This window comes from Antechinus flavipes, chromosome 3 (genome assembly GCF_016432865.1).
Source record: "Antechinus flavipes isolate AdamAnt ecotype Samford, QLD, Australia chromosome 3, AdamAnt_v2, whole genome shotgun sequence".
Classification (NCBI taxonomy): Eukaryota; Metazoa; Chordata; class Mammalia; order Dasyuromorphia; family Dasyuridae; genus Antechinus; species Antechinus flavipes.
Window position 1 is genome coordinate 514,432,087 of NC_067400.1, and position 21,261 is coordinate 514,453,347.

Sequence of the window (21,261 nt, forward strand, 5' to 3'; positions counted from 1 at the left end):
AGCAACACTGCCATCTGATAAAATGTCCACATGTGGTCACAGTATGACAGTTATCATGTGGTGAACTGAAACAACCTTTGGCAATGAAAAACATCTCTCCAAAAAACACCCCTTCTAATGCCATTCCCCTCACAGGAAACAGATCTGGGGAAAGACACAAAAGGAAGAGAAACAAGATGGGAAGAAAGATTCTGGCAAAAGTAATGCAAAATCCATCTTGGTGCTTGTAACAGAGAACTACCCTCTTAGGGGCAGCAGGCACAGATTCCATTCCATTTAATTCAGCAAGCCTTTATTAAGCACTCACTGGATGCTAGGAACTCTGAGAGACTCTGCCCCTCTGCTCTATAAAGTCTCTCCCCGTGTGCTTCAGTTGCCCGTGCTTTCTTTTTACAGTGCTGTACCTAGTGTATGCATTGTAATTCCTTCCTAAGAATACCATACTCCTTTGTATGCTCTCCCCCAGTAGAGTCCTAATAAAGGGACCAAGTCATTATATAACGGTCATGCAAACCAGATTTGGAATTAGGGGATGTATGTTTCCCAACAGGAGATCCACAGATGCCCCATTCTTTGACACTAACTAGCAGTGTGACATCCGGCAAATCAACTAAACTTTCTGGTATTCAGTTTCTTCACTGGTAAAATGAGGGTGCTGGGCTCTGTGAGTGGGAAGGTCTCTTCTGGTTTCAAGAGCCCAGAGAATAAAATGTGGACTGGGTAAACTGATGGTCACAAGTAGTTGTGGGATGAGGTGAAAAGCCTTTCTCCAAGCTAAGTCACCCTAAAAAGATAAGCAGGATTCTGCTAGACTGGCAAGTTAGCTGGGGAGAGAGACACATGGGGAAAAGACAAGATTGGCTAATGTAGTTTGATTATTGAAAAAGTAACGAAAGACTGGAAACAGCAGGTTTTCCTCCTGAAAAAAAAAAATAATGAAAAAGGGGTAGTGGAAATTTGGGAAATCCAACCACAAGGTTCCCAAAGCCTACTCCTATGATGGAGAGGCCAACTGTCCCTCAGCTCTCTTATGTGCTGCCAACTAATGGGACCTGGCACAGAAGCTATTTCTAGCCTTGTGGGCAGAGGGAGTGGCCTTGGAAGAAATAGAGTCATAGATTCTTTTAGGCCACATGAAACTACTCAGGGTTGAGGGAAGCACCAGGCATCTGTTTGTCAGGAGGAATGAAAGGGGAGGCAAGTAAGAGGTAATTACCCAGCAAATTCAACCTTCTTACTTGGAAGAGGGGTGAAGACGAGCTTTTTAAGAGCCGTTCTCGGTAACTACCAGATTTATTTTTAAAAATGATTCCAGAGAACTCAGCTCAAGATTTTTGCATTTATATTTTTTAATAAACTTCTTAGCAATATGTTCTCTTCAAAGTAGTTCAGACTTCAAAGAGGGCTCTAGTCTGAAGAAAACCAGAAGGAAACAAAAATAAAGTGGCTAATAAATCTCTAGAACAGCTGTTCCTATGGAAAATGGATTATTGTTTATAAAACAAAAAATAAGTCTAAACAGAATTAAAAATTTAAATGATGAGAACATGGGTATTCAATTACTGACTACACCTCTAATCACAATTCACTAGTCTAAAGTCTTGGTCCTGTCAAGGAAAAAAAATAAGACAACATGATATGTTTGACAAATAAGAGAGACAAGTAAAACATATTTTGGAAGATAAGCTCAGATGGAAGAAGGTCTTGGTATGGAGTTTATCTGTTGTAGTATAGTCATGTTTGAGTTTTGTAGGTGTCCAGGTAAAATAAAAGATTATTTACAAGTTAAATTTTATACCAAAAAACTTGAGGGATTGCCTGGATTCTTTAGTTATATTGGCTAACACTTGAAACAATGGAAGCCATTGAGATCTGAACATTTTTATCATTCAAAAATTTAGGTAATAAAAATATTTCAGATTTGACAATTATATTAAAAACCATCTAAGTCAAAGCAAGTCCTTATTTGAAGTAATAATTTCATTGTAACAGAAAAATAGGGATAGGACCTTATAATTTGTGTAAAGGAATTTGACCTTTATTTAATCTTAAAATGTACCAGTATGTTAGCAAGTGAAATGTGAGTATATTATTTATATGCACTCATGTCTCTGAATTAAGAACACATGCTTACTTTGTTTAGATGTCAGAATAGTGACCACATGGGAGAGGTTTGACTTTAACAGATGGCTGATGTCAGTAACTTATTCTTTATTGGTTGTGTTCTAAGCATTCCACTGAAGTCTATTCCTGGCTCTCTCATCCCACCTCTCTATAGGTACTGAGAAAGGTGACACTTCCTACCCTCTGACCAAATTTTTTTCCATATAACACTTACCTATGTTGGTCAAAAACTATATCTCTGTTTCCTTGTGATTTACTTTTTAATTCTTTCAGCAATGACTGCTCTACCAAAAGACAATTATGGGAGTATTTTGATTGTAGCAGGATCGGGGCATTCTTTTTGTTATTTAGAGGGGAAAAAAAACTTGCTTCTTTGAAAGTGGTTTTCATATTTGGAGAAGACAGGCAACATTAAAGAAGAAGTTGGATGCAAGTGGGTACTGGCACTAACTAAACTCTAAACACAAACACAAAACCCCACAATTAAAAACTCACCATCATTTTATACATACACAGACACACACACACACACACACACACACACACACACACACACACACACACCCCAATATTTTAATATGGAAACCATTGAAAGGTACATTGCTTGGCCTAGCAATCTCTTATTTATTTAAAAAATGAAACTTGTTCCTTTTAAATTTCTGTGTTTTCAATGAATTCCACTGTGTGATCCTAGCACAATGAGAATTCTTAAGCTGAGAAGGCTAGAATTCCTATAGTTCTATCTTTGGAAAGATACCTGCCATATTAGAACATAGTCATTTAGAAGACTGATCACTCTACTCCTTCCTGAAAATGAAAGCAAATATCTTCATGTTCTTGAGGATTTTTTTCTTATTTCAATTCAAGTTGCAGTAGTAGAGTAAAATCTAGGTTAAAGATTCAATCCAGAGAGTTAAATTAGGTATACAGAACTTCCTGCCCAGTTCTACCTTCCTGCTATGGAAAAGAATACAATAATATCTGGGAAAAGATACCTTCTTCCTAATTGTTTCCTAAAACAATCTCTACCTTTTCTGAGCTGTGAATGGCAGTGAATTAAAAGACAGAATCAATGATACAGGAGTTTCTCCACTTCTCTTCTTCTTTCCCTTAGTATCTTTGTCAATTCTTATCAACTCTTCAATGAGACATTTCACTAAAAACCCTAACGGGTAAGGGCCTTCAGGAGAGATTTCTGAGGTTACACTCCCAGGAGTAGCTCTGTGGTCTGCTTTCCTTGTTAATTCTTTTGTCCTAACAGGTTTCAGTATTTATGGGCAGTATTTATGGCCTCTGATTCTTCTTCTAAGTGTAGGACCTAGAGACTAAAGGTTAAAAAGAACTGGTGTGAAAACTCTGAGTAATGGACACCTAATATCCTTTTTCTATTTTAAGATTCTATCTTAAAGTGATAGTCTCCATTTCGTACATAGATGAAAGGGGTGACAACTAGATTTTTCCCAGTTCTCTCTAAAGAAAGTGATTTTAGCCATGAAGAATGCTGTGGTTCCTTGTGAATGGGCAAATCAAAGCTGAGTTGTTTTTCTCTTAAGTGGAGGCTTTCTGGCAGTAGTACATTCTACACTGTGCATTCTCCAGAAGCATTATATAAGGCTAACTCTTGCCTTCCCAGTAATAAAATGCTTATGTAGCATTAGAATTAATTAAGTCACAATGAAGGCTAATCAATAAGGACTCAACAATATTATCCACAAGAGATCTCTATGCACTCTCAGACATTACAGTTTTTCACTGTAAATTAATTTTCCTTTAGCTAAATGGCTGCCTTCACTATATTTGCTTACAGGTGGTTCTCTGGGCAAAGAAACAAGCTAGGCTTTCAACAGCAGGCTTCTGATGGCCGCTTTCATGTATCATTAGTGAGTTTAATGCTCAAGAAATAAATATGCTCACATAAGGAACTGAAAAAGCTTCCTTGCTAATCTGTGCAGCTGCATATCTGGTTATTCTAATGTTGAACTCATGCAGAAACTTAAGCTACTACTAAATTTTAATTTGTAATTCCCTAACAGATCTGGGCCCAGAGTGGTACTTTAAGGACTATAATACCAAAAAAGAAAGAAATGAATGAAGAAAGGAGGGAGGGAAGGAAAGGAAGAAAGGAGGGAAAGAGGAAGGGAAAGAGGGAGAGAAGGAAGGGAGGTAGGAAGGGAAAAGGGCAGGGAAGGGGGGAGGGAAGGAGGGAGGAAAGAGGGAGGGAAAGAAAGAAGGAAGGAAAATGAGATCATCACATTATTTTATTTGGGGACTCAAAGTCAAGTTTATATATTAAAAAAAACCTTTCTGAATTCAATTACTTGGTCTTTTGATATATATATATATATATATATATATATATATATATATATATATATCTTTAACATAGAGAAATTGGTCTTTAGTATGAAATCATATTAAATCATGAAATCATTTAGTATGGAATCATAAGATTTAAGTTTCTTTGGTATTACTTTTCTTCTGAATATCCCACCCCAGTTCCATCACAATTCTTTTTTTCTGTTGAATATTTCTACATCAAATTGTTTGTATATGTGTATGTTCAATTTCTCTTTGTCCAATTAAAATAAAAGTAAAGTTCACCTGATGCCTTATAATACTCATATAACACAAATCCTGAGACAGGTGGTATTATGGAGAAGAAAAAAAGCCTTGGACCTAAAGTCTAAATCTGGGTTCATAGACTGCCCCTGTTACAGACTCTTTTCAATTTCTTTGCAAGTAAAATGAGCTTGAATTACTACTAGATGATGTTTAAACTATTTTCCAGCTCTGAGCCTATGGATTAGTCAGTCAGTCAGTCAGTCTGTATTCTTTCCCATGTGCCAGGCACTGCGCTAAAAACTGAGTAATTCAAGTGAAACCTAGCAAAATCTATTATAACAACCTAGATTAATTCCATCAATTAAAAATAGTTTCTACTTAACATTTTGAGTTTGATGTAAGTATTCAAGAAGTAAAGGTTAATATAATAATTAATTTTCACTAAATATTTGAATACATATTATTACTAGTATTATTATTAACTCATATTTACATAATAATTTACAATTTGTTTCAGATCTCATAGGTTTAGGTGCTTTCTTCAATGTGCAGATTATGACCTATCCTTTCTTCCTTTTATATGCAACTCAACCATGTTCTCTCAGAAATCTTCCAAAGGGGGTCAACCTAGCATATTGAAAACCTTCTTGATATTAAGTGCATACCAGTACATGGCTCTCTTCAACAATGAGATGATTCAAATCAGTTCCAATCGTTCAATGATGAAGACAGCCATCTACAACCAGACAGAGGACTGTGGGAACTGAGTGTGGTTCACAACATAGCATTTTTACTCTTTAAAAAACCAAAAATGAATACCAACCAGTAAGGGATATGTTGTTGTCCATCTAACAAATCTTGTCAATTCCTTTCCTTATGATACATCTTGATGCTAAACTTTTATAACACCTATCTTATATAGTTCGCTATGGTCAAGGAAAACAAATTCCTGAAAGTTTATGTCTAAAAATTATTTTATTATGCCCCTAGAATTCATCACCTTTCTGTCAGTGAGAAGTATGCTTCATCACTGAAACTTTGAAATCCTGATTAGTCATCGTGTTGAACAGAATTTTTAAGTCTTTCAAAGTTATTAGTCTTTATAATGTTATTGCACAAATTGTTCTATTGCTCCTCTTCATATCACTCTACGTCAGTTCATGTAACTGTTCCCAGAAGACTTTGAAAATATCTCTTTTAGTCATATCTTACAGCACAATAATATTACAATCACATACTATCATTTTTTGAGGTCTTGGCTGATAGTTTGGAAAGTCCTAAATTTGGGGGCCCTGTAAAGCTGAAGTTTCTTTTGCTTTTGACTATTCTCTCCTTGATATTATTATCCTTCCTTTTAATATCCCACTTCAACTCCATCACACTTCTTTTTTTCTGCTGAGTATTTCTGTACCAAATTCTGTGTGTGTCTTCGATTTCCCTTTGCCCAATTCAAATAAAAGTAAAGTTCATCTTGTGCCTAATTCTTCTGATCCTTTCTCCTTTTTCATATTTTTCTTCTTTCACATACAAATTATAAGAAATTGAACGCCCTTTTTTGTCCACTAGTGGATTTCTCTTTTCCTTCTTTTTCCCCCCACTTCTAAAACTATTAGAACAGAAGCAATCTGCACCTCACCCTCCGCTTCTGTTTGTTTCATTTAATTCTTTTAATATCTTTTATAAGGTATCAAGTTCCTAAAGGCCATTTATTTCTTCTTCTTCATTAAGAATGTTAGGTCTTAGAAGGATGAATACAGAGGCCTGGAGAGACTTACATGAACTGATGCCAAGTGAAATGAGCAGAACCAGGAAATCATTATACACTTCAACAACAATACTATATAATGATCAATTCTGATGGAAGTGGCTCTCTTCAACAGCGAAAGGATCCAAATCAGTTCCAATTGATCTGTAATGAAGAGAACCAGCTACACCCAGAGAAAGAACACTGGGAAATGAGTATGGACCACAACATAACATTTACACTTTTTCTGTTGTTGTTTGTTTGCATTTTTGTTTTTTCTTCTTAGGTTATTTTTACCTTCTTTCTAAATCCAATCTTTCTTGTGCAACAAGATAACTGTATAAATATGTATACATATTGTATTTTAACATATACTTTTAACACATTTAACATGTATGGGACTATTTGCCATCTAGGAGAAGAGGTGGAGGGAAGGAGGGGACAAGCTGAAACAGAAGTTTTTGCAAGGGTCAATGTTGAAAAATTACCCATGCGAAGCAACAAACTGGGAAAACATCTTTATAATTAAAGGTTCTGATAAAGGCCTCATTTCTAAAATATATAGAGAACTGACTCAAATTTATAAGAAATCAAGCCATTCTCCAACTGATAAATGGTCAAAGGATATGAACAGACAATTTTCAGATGATGAAATTGAAACTATTACCACTCATATGAAAGAGTGTTCCAAATCACTATTGATCAGAGAAATGCAAATTAAGACAACTCTGAGATATCACTACACACCTGTCAGATTGGCTAAGATGACAGGAAAAAATAATGATGAATGTTGGAGGGGATGCGGAAAAATGGGGACACTGATGCATTGTTGGTGGAGTTGTGAACGAATCCAACCATTCTGGAGAGCAATCTGGAATTATGCCCAAAAAGTTATCAAACTGTGCATATCCTTTGATCCAGCAGTGTTTCTATTGGGCTTATACCCCAAAGAGATACTAAAAAAGGGAAAGGGACCTGTATGTGCCAAAATGTTTGTGGCAGCCCTGTTTGTAGTGGCTAGAAACTGGAAAATGAATGGATGCCCATCAATTGGAGAATGGCTGGGTAAATTGTGGTATATGAATATTATGGAATATTATTGTTCTGTAAGGAATGACCAGCAGGATGAATACAGAGAGGCTTGGAGAGAACTACATGGACTGATGCTAAGTGAGATGAGCAGAACCAGGAGATCATTATACACTTCGACAACGATATTGTATGAGGATGTATTCTGATGGAAGTGGATTTCTATGACAAAGAGACCTAACTGAGTTTCTATGGATAAATGATGGACAGAAACAGCTACACCCAAAGAAGGAACACTGGGAAACGAATGTGAACTATTTGCATTTTTGATTTTCTTCCCGAGTTATTTTTACCTTCTGAATCCAACTCTCCCTGTGCAACAGGAGAACTGTTCGGTTCTGCAAATATGTATTGTATCTAGGATATACTGCAACATATTTAACATATATAGGACTGCTTGCCATCTTGGGGGGGGGGGAGGGGTAGATGGAGGGAGGGGAAAAACAAAACATAAGCGAGTGCAAGGGATAATGTTGTAAACAATTACCCTGGCATGGATTCTGTCAGTACAAAGTTATTATTAAATAAAATAAAATTAAAATTTAATAAAAAAAAGAAAAGAAAAATTACCCATGCATATGTTTTGTATATAAAAAGCTATTTTTAAAAAGTTAGTCTTCAGCATATATAGTCCCTCTAATGCTCAAATAAATTTAACTTTCTATGTTTCTCTTGATTCATGTTTGTATTCTAAAGTTCTTACTCAGCTGTTTTTTGTTTTTTTTTTAAACCAGGGAAGATGAAAAGCCTTGTATTCCATAAAAGTTCCATTTTTTCTTCTATAGAATTATATTTAGATCTGCAAAGTCATATTTGATTATAAGTCCATATATACAATCTGTATGTAATTTGCAAGTCTGCCAATCAGCCAAACATTTATTAAATACTTGCCATGTGCTGGGTACTGTGCTACACATTAGGAATACAAATATGAAAAAAGAAAGACACTGCCTGCTCTCAAGGAGCTTATAATCCAGTTCCAAATTTGAATAGCTATTCAAGAAATGAGATGTCTGAGATGAGCTTCCATAGGCTCTAATTCTAATCAGTGAAATAAGCCCTTGAGAATGTTGCATTCTAAAATCTCGTTTATAATTGAAACTGTCAAATCTAATGTAATCCTGTTTATGGTTCCTTGGTACTCAAAATTCCTTCTGGCCACTCGAAGTATTTTTTCTTTGACAAAGAAGCTCTAGAGAATGACATTCCTTAACTTTTCATTTTAGAGTTTCCTTAAACTGGTAGATTCTCTGAGTTTTTACTTCTCTCTTTGATTCTAAGAGATTTGGGTAGATTTCACTTATGATTTCATAAGATAGTGTCCAATTTTTTTTTAGTGGTTTTCTGATAGTCCAAACATTCTTAAATCAGCTGATTTTTTGGTCAATTGTTTTTGATAGGGAATCTTCATCTATCTTTTCAAAGTTGATTTTTTTAAAAATAGGAATAATGATAATGGCTGCTCATATAACTATTTTTTCCCTTGGCCCCAAAAGCAAAAAATTACCAACTCTTTGAGAATTCATCACATTTGTAAGTTTCAAGGTTCTTGAGTTGGGACCTCAAATTCAACCTCCTCATTTTAGAGGAAACTGTACAGACAGTAAACTTATCAAAGATCACATAGTTATTAAGTACCTACATTCATCATGATGGCCCTTCCTTGACTGACATCACACTTTTTCCTTTTCTGAATTCCCATCAATTTACCCCTCTCTCTCTCTCCTCCTCCCCCCTCCTCTTCCCCTTGTCTCTCTCCCTCTCTCTATCTTCCTTACTTCCCACAATATGGAATATTACAGATTCAGTGCTATAGTAATTTACAATTGAGGAATTTCCTTCTATACAACTTTAAGTACTTAAGACACCTGCCCAGAGTTATGCATCAAGCACATTTTGGAAGCAATAAATTGACGCTGGGACATCTTGGCTTAAATAACCACTTTCTTTCTACTTCTCCACAATACCTACTCTAACTCTTAAGGACTTAATATGCTATCTTACTTTCGAGTCCATTCATTTCTGGACATGCAATTTTTTCCTTTGACTATGGTGTCGGCTCCTTGAAGGTAAGAGTTTTTTGGTCCTATTTCGTCCTCCACCACCCCAGTTCTCAGCTTAAGAGTTAGAAAGGCTTTAGAGAACCTCTAGTCATTCTCAGCTTAAGAGTTAGAAAGGCTTTAGAGAACCTCTAGTCGTTCTCAGCTTAAGAGTTAGAAAGGCTTTAGAGAACCTCTAGTCCAATTTTCTCATTTTATAGATCAAAAAATTTTTCCAAGGTCACAGGAAGTGGTAGAACTAGGATTTGAACCCAAATCTTCTAACTTCAAATTAAGCCTTCTTTCCATTAAGCCTGTTGGCTTAATTTTCTGATGTTAAGTTGTGGATGCTATAACAATAATTCTCTTCTTCCTAAAACACTTCCCTCACAGTAATCCCATGAAGAAGGTAACATAATTATTAATTTATGTTTTACCAATAAAGAAACTGAGGCTTAGGCAAGTATTCAGAGCTAATTAATATCAAAACCAGATGTCTTGACGAAAAGATTCCAGGAGTAGAGAAAAAGATATATCTATTTCAGATTTGTGACACTGGCCCCATATCTCAGATTTGTGACACTGATTCCCCGGCCCCCTGGCCAAAAAAAAAAAAAAAAAAAGAAAGAAAGAAAGAAAGAAACTTAACTAGTAAAGAACAAAATGTAAAAAGCTCTGGATTTCAAATCAGCAAGACCTAATCTCACTTTTGATTTCATGGACATGGACATGCCACTTAACCTATAGTAGCCTCAGCTGCCCCATTTGTAAAATGGAGCTAAAAATATATGTAATATCTAATTCATGTGGCTCGTATATGGCTCAGATGAAATAATCTAAGATATTTTGCTAGTTTTAAAGTACTTGTATATATTTATTATCACATAGTCACACTATGGTCAGCACTACCACAGAATTTTTTAAAAAGTCTCAGGATTTTGAAAAAATCTTCTAAATATCTTCTGTATCAAGTGAACTGTCTGGACAATGGTGGGTATAATCCTACTCAGAAACAGGAGACTGTAGTAAATTACTTTTGTGCCTTTAGGATTGCTACATACATACATACATGGAGTATCTATAATGCTTCAATATAGATCTAAGGGAGACAATGAATGAAAAACCTAACCTTTTCATCTTTCATTAAATTATTCTTCTGATGTCTTTCGCATACATGACTTGGAATTCAATTAATGACTTCAGACAGCATCAAACAGATAGCAGGTAAAAAAAATCACTTTGCAAACTTTCAAAGTCTGTATCCTTTTCAGTAATCACTATGTAGCTACTGAAGCTTTTGTTTCTACTAACTACCTGTGAAATAACTCTTCTTTCATAAAAGAGCAACTATGACAGTTACCAATCTCAACTATCACAAAAAACTCAATCATGCAGAAAATCTTCATGGTATAACAGAAATATGAAAGAACCCATAATTTTTAGTCCACATTTTACTCATTAAGAAACTTGTTATGATGAACATGGTTAGGAGCTGTCAAAAAAATCCACTAGCAAGCATAATGATTGCGGTCAGATGAATGAATGGTTGGAAGTCAGAAAAGCGAGATGAGACGGCCTTTTCTGTAATATTCTAGAAGGCGTTAGCTTGTTCAAATTCTTTCACCTGAACAAGACATCTTTGACAAAAACAATACTCATGATCAATGCAAACATTTTACTCACTCTAAGTGGAAGGAATGCAGTGTTAAGCTTGATTCATACCTAGGGAAGTCAATTACACAATTACTTAGTCATTTCATTAAGATAAATCTTTATGGGTGAACCCTAGTGATCAATCAGACCAAAATGCTTTACTGGATACCCAAGATTTGGGAGGGAGGAGCTGAAGGCACCTTTGACTTATTATGAGTGAAGATCCTCAGCAAGGATTGTTATCAATTTCAGGGGGATCCCTGAACAAGGAATGGAAAACAATTACATCGTTATTTTAGCATAATTGGTTTCTCTGTAGTCCTATGTATCTTGTATTTAAAAAGGTTTCTCTGAGCAAGGTCTCCAGTCTTCAGCAGAAGGCCAAAAGAGCCTCTGACACAGAAACAATTTGGCAGCCCTGGCTCAGAATGCCGGATGGATTTCTCACACCATCACACCCCTCACTTAGGTCTAAGTGAGACCCTGGACAAGTCACTTATCTAGCCTCTCTCAGCTTCAGTTTCTTCTTCTACAAAATGGGGGCTTGTGAGGAGCAAATGTGTTGATCTATTTAAACTGCTTTGCAAACCTTAAAGTACAATGTACAATGTATATACAATATACACTGGCCATTATGTGATTTTCTGTTCTTCACAACACACTCCAATTAAGCTTTGGAAATAAGCCAAGAATAAGAAAGATTCTAGATGCCTACATGGGGAATGACGGCTACAAAAGCAATTCACCATTTTGCCCCACTGTTAAATCTTTTCTTTTCAGGTATATAGTAACTCAAGAAAGAGATGGCAGCAGAATTCATTCAGAATGTTATAGAGACCAGAGAAGCAGAGAAAAGGTTGTTCTTTTATGCTCTGTTCCTATACATATCCTTGAAAGATGCTGACCCCTAATCATCCTAAGAGACTAGGACATAGGACAGTCAGACCTGCTTCACCTTTCACACAGAAGAATCAAAATAGGAGACTACTCTTCCCTCACTTAGTAAAGATCCACCTTTTTTCAGTTATCACCTCCAGGGAAATGGCATTTCATTAAAGTGAAACATGGTGCAATTTTTTCCCCTACTAATTCCCAAGGAGGCTACATACCTGTCTGAATCACTGTGTCTGAGTCAATAGGTTTAGATGTGTATTTTCTATGTTGTCCCTTAAAATGAACACAGATTATTCAAAAAAACTAATTGCAACTCCTCTGAAACCTTCTCCTTTTTATGTAAAGATAAATGGCAAAGTGCTTTAAATTCCAGGCACTGTTTTCAGATTTCAACACCTTCCAAAAGTTGTTCACTTTACTGCCCATTCGTTTATTTATCTGCTTATTTATTCGTTCCTTTGAGTAGAGAGTGGGAAGATGAGAAATCCCAGATTTCCACAGGTGGAAAACAATGATGTAAAATTAGTTGTCACCCTCAGTTTCAACTCAAGTTTCAATGAATAGCAGTTATTGAACTGAGTCATTATGAATATGAGAAGAATCATATTGCTGGCAGCAAATAAGACAGGAAAGTGGGGTCTGAGGAAAGTTTCCTGTCTACTATGTTGCACTGCTAATTCTTGGTGCTAGTAAGTGACATCTGTGGTACATGCTATCAACTCCCTTACCTGTGGACATGAAAAATGGAATTCGGAACTTTCCACTCAGCACCCGGGCCCGAAGATTCTGCAGGGTGCTCCCATCAAATGGCAGGGCACCACACACAAGCACATAGAGGACCACTCCAAGGCTCTGAATCCCAGATAGAGAGCACACATATAATTAGCCCACCAGAAAAAAAACAAAATAGATCAATACAATGTGAGCATGAAGATAGCAATCAAGTCATGTACATTAAAAAATGGAACTAATTTATTTTTCTTGGAGAAATAAACCTGTTGAACATAAGTCTGTGTCAAGACAGAATTTTTAGAACATGTAACTCTCCTTTATTGGTGTATTTTCATTTCAATTTAATACCAGTTATCTTCCTCAAGTATAGTGTGGCAATAAAAGGAAGAATACTTTGTTCTAGACAAATCAACCACTCAAACTAATTAGAACTTTGGTATTTATGTAATTGCAAGGGAATTTCCATATGGTAGCCTATCACATATAATGTCTATTAGGAGGTAAGCCCCATGGGGTAAAGATTTGATCAAGATTGTGCTGCTTTATAAACACAAAATTTATAGGGTACTTTAAGGTACTCTCATCATTAAAGACAAGTATGCAAAATTTCAACTTACCCAAATATCCACTTTGGGCCCATCGTATTCCTTTCCTTCAAAGAGCTCAGGGGCAGCATATGGGGGACTCCCACACCAGGTCTTCAGTAACTGCCCTGGGGTAAAGATGTTACTGAACCCAAAATCTGGAAAATAATAGAGAGAAGCAACTACTGTTAACTTAAGTTCTAGAAACAAACTCTAGTTTCTTTTTAAGAGAAGACTTTACCCTGATAAATTTGAAAGTCATCTAATAAAGATAAGCTCTGTAAAAACTTAAAGCAATCTCATTACGATAGATAGTCACTTAAACCAAAGGCTGAAAGATAAATGGAGAAATGAAGACCATAGGTTGTAGAATCAAAGCTAGAACTATAGATGACATCTGGTTTAAACCCCTCATTTTTATAGCAGAGGAAACTGAGGTCTTGAGAAGTTGTGACTTGCCAAAGATCATTGAATCAAAGATTCATTCATTAACTGGTTGGTAGAAATAAGTATTTATTACATCCCTACTGTGTGTCAGATGCTATGTTAGATGACGGAGTTAGAGACAACTTACCATTAGTCACAAAAAAGGGGCTATAAATAAAAGGGTAATTTTAGGAGGGGAATCAATAATGGGATTGAAGAATGAAGAAAGGCCTCCTTTACGAAGAGGAGCTAAGGAGGGAGTACTTCCAAAGTATAGGAGACACAGTGTGTAACAGCACACTCTCAGAAAAAGAAATGTCATGTGAAAAACAGCATGACAAGAGTAAGAAGAAGAGATACAGTTTTAACCTGGAGCCTCTGATTCCAAATCCAATATACATTCCACATGCCATGACCCCAAAGGTTGTGTGAAAATGGATCGCTGTATAAGCAAATTCTATTAAGCATTCAAAGAATAATTAATTCCAATATTACACAAACTATTTTTGTTTTTCAATAGTAATTTTTCCCCAAATACATGTAAAAAGAATTTTCAACATTCATTCTCGCAAAATTTTTGTGTTCCAAATTTTTTCTTCCTCCTTTCCTTAAACCTCCCCTTCCACAAAATAACAAGTAATTCAATGCAGGTTAAATACATATAATCCAGCATGGACCCACACTTAACACCATATACCAAGATAAGATCAAAATGGGTCCATGACCTAGGCATAAAGAACGAGACTATAAATAAATTAGAGGAACATAGGATAGTTTATCTCTCAGACTTGTGGAGGAGAAAGAAATTTGTGACCAAAGATGAACTAGAGACCATTACTGATCACAAAATAGAAAATTTTGATTACATCAAATTAAAAAGCCTTTGTACAAACAAAACTAATGCAAACAAGATTAGAAGGGAAGCAACAAACTGGGAAAACAGCTTCACAGTTAAAGGTTCTGATAAAGGCCTCATTTCCAAAATATATAGAGAACTGACTCAAATTTATAAGAAATCAAGCCATTCTCCAATTGATAAATGGTCAAAGGATATGAACAGACAATTCTCAGACGAAGAAATTGAAACTATTACCACTCATATGAAAGAGTGTTCCAAATCATTATTGAGCAGAGAAATGCAAATTAAGACAACTCTGAGATACCACTACACACCTGTCAGATTGGCTAAGATGACAGGAAAAAATAATGATGATTGTTGGAGGGGATGCGGGAAAACGGGGACACTGATGCATTGTTGGTGGAGTTGTGAACGAATCCAACCATTCTGGAGAGCAATCTGGAATTATGCCCAAAAAGTTATCAAATTGTGCATACCCTTTGATCCAGCAGTGTTTCTATTGGGCTTATACCCCAAAGAGATACTAAAAAAGGGAAAGGGACCTGTATGTGCCAAAATGTTTGTAGCAGCCCTGTTTGTAGTGGCTAGAAACTGGAAAATGAATGGATGCCCATCAATTGGAGAATGGCTGGGTAAATTGTGGTATATGAATGTTATGGAATATTATTGTTCTGTAAGAAATGACCAGCAGGATGAATACAGAGAGGACTGGCGAGACTTACATGAACTGATGCTAAGTGAGATGAGCAGAACCAGGAGATCATTATACACTTCGACAACGATATTGTGTATGAGGACATATTTTGATGGAAGTGGATTTCTTTGACAAAGAGACCTAACTGAGTTTCAATTGCTAAATGACGGACAGAAGCAGCTAGACCCAAAGAAAGAACACTGGGAAACGAATGTGAACTATCTGCATTTTTGTTTTTCTTCCCGGATTATTTATACCTTCTGAATCCAATTCTCCCTATGCAACAAGAGAACTGTTCGGTTCTGCAAATATATATTGTATCTAGGATATATTGCAACATATCCAACATATATAGGACTGCTTGCCATCTAGGGGAAGGGAGGGAGGGAGGGAAGGGAAAAATCGGAACAGAAACGAGTGCAAGGGATAATGTTGTAAAAAAAATTACCCTGGCATGGATTGTGTCAATATAAAGTAATTATTAAATAAAAATTAAAAAAATACATATAATCCATTTAAACGTATTTTCATGTTTGTCATACTGTGCAAGGAAAATCAGGCTAAAAGGGAAAAAACCCACAGGAAAGAAAAAGCAAACAACAACAAAAAAGTAAAAATAGTATGTTTCAATCCACATTCGATTCTCTCTTTGGATACAGATGGAATTTTCTATCCTATGTCTGTCTACGGAATTGTCTTAGGTCACCACATTGCTGAGAAGAGCTAAGTCTATCAGAGTTGATCATCATATAATCTTGCTATTACATAAAAACTATTTATAATACTAATGGAAGGCAGAACCCTGACAAACTAATTCTACAGTACAAATGTAATCTTGAAACCTAAGCCAGGAAGTGACAAAGCAAAGAAAATTACAAACTAATATTTCTAATGAACAATGATGCAAAGATTTAATATTAGTAAGTAGCCTACAAGACATTAATTTTTTTCAATGATTGACTGAATAAGGTATTTATTAAACAAGCATTTATAACTATGTGACAATCATAGTGCTAAGTACTGTGGATACAGATAGAGAAATCAGACTGAGCCACTCCCCAGGAGCTCACATTCTAATTCAGAAGAAAACATGTAAGGAAAGATCCAGTTTAAGTCAGATGGAAAGGTCCCATGTTCCCTAAAGCACAAAATAGATTATGATAGTATCATTTCTATTGAAAAAGATCCTATCAGTTTTGAGCTTGCATCAATTGACAGTACCGAGGACTTTGGTGAGAAGAATTTCCTCATCTGGTTCTGGAATAGCTGGGGCTGCAGCATCCACACAAGTATGTATCCCCAAAGGGGCTGCTTCCTAAGATGACAGTTGGGAAGCAGCACCATTCCCAAGATTCTACATCCCATCAGGTTTTAAGAGGAGATGATCATTAAAGCAGCAGTGCTGGTGCTCTAACCTGCTTGGCACATGCTGAAGGAGAAAGGTTTGGGGGCTGCCATTCATCCTGAGCTGTTATGCTCATCTGCACAATATTTGGCAGTACCTCAATAGCAGTTATCAGTGCTGATGATGAGGAAAGTGAACCTCTTCTCTGCAATGATTTCTCACTTCAATGATGATTTGGAGGGAAGAGGAAGCTGAGCTGGAAGCAAGTCTAGTGGTCTGGAAGATAATGCTACTGCAAGGCTCCTGGGTTAGCAGAGTCTAAAGAGAAATAGTCACGCTGGTGGTAGTGATGGAGGCTTGTCTCTCCCACGGATTGTCCTATTATTTTAGCATTATGACCAGGCAGAACTTATGTCAGGAATGAAAAATTATTCAACATAAGGAAAATTTTAAGTATTATAAACCAGGTTAATAATATAAATTTAAAGATTTCAACACAATCTAAAAAGTTTTTGTCAGAATACTATACCTACTTCTTTTAACAACTCTAGAAATCATAGGGAAAATAGACTTTTTCTTAATATAGTAAATTACATCTATCTAAATCCAAGAGTAAACATTATATATAACAGAGAAAAATTAAGAGACCTTCCCTATAAAATTGGAGATAAAGCAAAGATGCCCATTATCATCAATGCTGCTTAGCATAGTATTAGAAATACAAGTTATAGTAATAAGACAAAGAAAAAATTGAAGGAATAAGCATAGCCTTATAATTATATAACCATATAAACCATCAGTATATGAGCTAGAAAGAGAAATTCCATTCAAAACAATTATCAAAGTTATATAATATTTGGAGTGCTTATTCCAGTATTTGCCCAGGAGATATTTAAGTTTAACTATAAAATAATTTTTACAGAAATAAGACAAATGATTGGAGGGGAAATTAATTGCTTAGTATAAGTCAGTATAAGAGAAATGACAATATTACCTAAATTGATTATTTATTCAGTCCTGTTAGTCCAATCTATCAAATTATTTTATATAGCTAGAAAAATAATTAAATCCATACAAAAAGAGAAAGTCAAGAATTTCAAGAGTAATGGGGGGGGGGGGGAGAAGAGTAGGAATACTGGGAGTAGTGAAGGGGGAGTTGGTATCTATCAGTACCTATTCTCAAAGCAGTAATCATTACAATGATTTGTTACTGATTAAAAAAGAAAAAGGCTAATCAGTGGAACAAATTAGATATACAACTTAGCAAAGTAAAAAAACCAATAGTATGGCATTAGATAAATCCAAAGACCTCAGTTACTAGCAAAAAGACTTATTACCAGACCAAAACCGGACAGTAGTTGGGCAGAAATTAGGTTTAGAACAGCACCTTACATCAAACAACAAAATAAACTTTAAACAGAAAACATAACCTAAATATAAAGAAATTAAAGAAGAAGGAAGAAATTACCATTTGGATTTATGGATGCATTCTTCAAATGGAGAAGAAGAAGAACATACAAATTAAAATAGGCAAGTTTGGGGTAGCTAGATGGCAAACTGGGTAGAGCACCAGACCTGAAGTCAGGAGGATCTGAGTTCAAATCTGGCCTCATACACTTAACACTTCCTAGCTGTGGGACCCTGGGCAAGTCATTTAACCCCAATGGCCTCAGGGGGGAAAAAAAGAATTAAACATAGGCAATTTTGTTTAAATAAAACTTAAATGTTTTTGCACAAATTGAATGAAGTAAAATTATAAGGGAAACAAGTTACAGGGGGAAATCTTCGCAGTGAGTTTCCAACATATATAAGAAAATGACAAAAAAATTTTAAAACTAAAGGCCGTTCTCAAATGGATAAAGAGGTTTTGACAAGGAGATTTCAAAGTAAGAAATCCAAGCTACCAAAAACCATGATAAAAAATGCTCTAAATCACAAACATCTAAAGAATTGTAGATTGAAGTAACTTTGAAGTTTTACTTCAGAGTATCAAACCACCAAAGACAGAAGAGGGAAATAGCAATTTTTAAAGAAGTTATGAAGAAACAGATACACCAGTGCATTACTAATGGAGCTACGACTTGATGCAACAATTCTAGAAAGAAACTTGGACAATGCCACCCAAATTACTAAAATGTATATGCCTTTTGACTCAAATATGGTGTTAAGTTGAAATCAAAGAAAGAGAAAAAGTATCTATATGTACAAATATATTTATAACTACTTTTTCACAGCCCTAAACTGGAAACTGAAGAGATGCCCTATTGGAAATGAGCTTAACAAATTGTGATACATTGAATGTAAAGGAATATTCTTGTGCCATAAGAAATGATAGAATGGAAATTTTCAGGGGAAATTTAAAAGTCCACTATGAACTGATAGAGCAAAATGGGCAAAAGCAGAACAATTTATATAATGATAATAACATTACTGAGAAAAACATTTTTAAAGACTCTAGAAATCTAATCAATCACAAAGTTTAAGTCCAAAAGAATGAAAATAAAATGCAATATTTAATTCCTGCAGACTTGCTAACCTTACAATTTAAACACACACACACACACACACACACACACACACACACACACACACGCACGCACACACGCGCACACACACTTTTCAGACCATGTCAATGTGGGAATTTGGCTTGTTGGATAATTCAGTATGTACTGACGACTTTAAGTTTTCTTTTCTGTCTTTTTAAAATTGTATTTGCTCAGTGGGGGAGTAGAAACGTACAAGAGAAAGATTATTTTAAAATTATATTTATTTAATATTTTATTTTTCTTCAATGACATGTAAAAAAATTTAACATTTGCTCTTAAAAATTTTGTTTCAAATTCTTTCTTCTTCCCTACCCTACCTTCTCATGGAGAAGGCAAACAATTTGCTATAGGTTATTCATGTGCAACTATGTAAAGCATTTTCCCATATTAGTCATGAAAGAAAACAAAGACTTTTAAAAAATCCAAACAAGAAAAACAAAGTTAAAAAGTATTGCTTTGATCTGCATTCAGACTATCAGATCCTATTCTGGAAATGGAAAACAATTTTTATTATAAGTCCTTTGAGCTTTTCTTGGATCACTGTATTGCTAAGAAAAGCTAAGTCATTCACAGTTTATCACTACACAATATTGCTGTTCCTGTGTGCAATGTTTTCCTGGTTCTGCTCATTTCACTTTGTATCAGTTTGTGTAAGTCTGAGAAAGCTTAATTTTTATTTTATTTTATTTTTTTAAATAACTTTTTATTGATAGAACGCATGCCAGGGTAATTTTTTACAGCATTCTCCCTTGCATTCACTTCTGTTCCGATTTTTCCCCTCCCTCCCACCACCCCTTCCCCCAGATGGCAAGCAGTCCTTTACATGTTGAATGGGTTACAGTATATCCTGGATATAATATATGTGTGCAGAACCGAACAGTTTTCTTGTTGCACAGGGAGAATTGAATTCAGAAGGTATAAATAACCCGGGAAGAAAAACAAAAATGCAAGCAGTTTATATTCATTTCCAGTGTTCTTTCTCTGGGTGTAGCTGCTTCTGTCCATCTTTGATCAATTAAAGCTCTCTTTATCGAAGAGATTCACTTCCATCAGAATACGTCCTCAAACAGTATCGTTGTTGAGGTATATAATGATCTCCTGGTTCTGCTCATTTCACTCAGCATCAGTTCATGTAAGTCTCTCCAGTCCTCTCTGTATTCATCCTGCTGGTTATTTCTTACAGAACAATAATATTCCATAACATTCATATATCACAATTTACTCAACCATTCTCCAACTGATGGGCATCCATTCATTTTCCAGTTTCTAGCCACTACAAACAGGGCTGCCACAAACATTTTGGCACATACAGGTCCCTTTCCCTTCTCTAGTATCTCTTTGGGGTATAAGCCCAGTAGAAACACTGCTGGATCAAAGGATATGCACAGTTTGATAACTTTTTGAGCATAGTTCCAAATTGCTCTCCAGAATGGCTGGATGTGTTCACAATTCCACCAACAATGTATCAGTGCCCCTGTTTTCCCACATCCCCTCCAACATTCCGCGTTATCTTTCCCTGTCATTCTAGCCAATCTGAGGTGTGTAGTGGTATCTTAGAGTTGTCTTACTTTGCATTTCTCTGATTAATAATGATTTGGAGCATATTTTCATATGTCTATAAATAGTTTCAATTTCTTCATCTGAGAATTGTCTATTCGTATCCTTTGACCATTTATCAACTGGAGAATGGTTTGATTTCTTATAGATTAGAGTCAATTCTCTATATATTTTGGAAATGAGACCTTTATCAGAACCTTTGATTGTAAAAATGTTTTCCCAGTTTAATGTTTCCCTTCTAATCATGTCTGCATTTCTTTTGTTTGTGCAAAAACTTTTCAATTTGATATAATCAAAATTTTCTATGTTGTGGTCAATAGTGATCTCTAGTTCTTCTTTGGTCATAAATTCCTCCCTCTTCCACAGGTCTGAAAGGTAAACTATCCTATGCTCTTCCAATTTATTTATAATCT

The 21,261-nt window shown here is 35.5% G+C and overlaps 1 protein-coding gene across 5 annotated transcripts in view; it reads right to left on the bottom strand.

The window, feature by feature from the left end:
• Positions 1 to 21,261, bottom strand: part of SIK3 (SIK family kinase 3) — a 284,690-nt gene that overhangs the window by 41,835 nt on the left and 221,594 nt on the right. For all 5 annotated transcript variants that reach the window (XM_051987033.1, XM_051987031.1, XM_051987032.1 and 2 more), the window contains exons 5-6: positions 13,455 to 13,579; positions 12,834 to 12,957 (exon numbers count right to left, since the gene is read on the bottom strand). In XM_051987033.1, the coding sequence (XP_051842993.1) occupies positions 12,834 to 12,957; positions 13,455 to 13,579 (249 nt within the window). The remainder of the gene's footprint in view (positions 1 to 12,833; positions 12,958 to 13,454; positions 13,580 to 21,261) is intronic.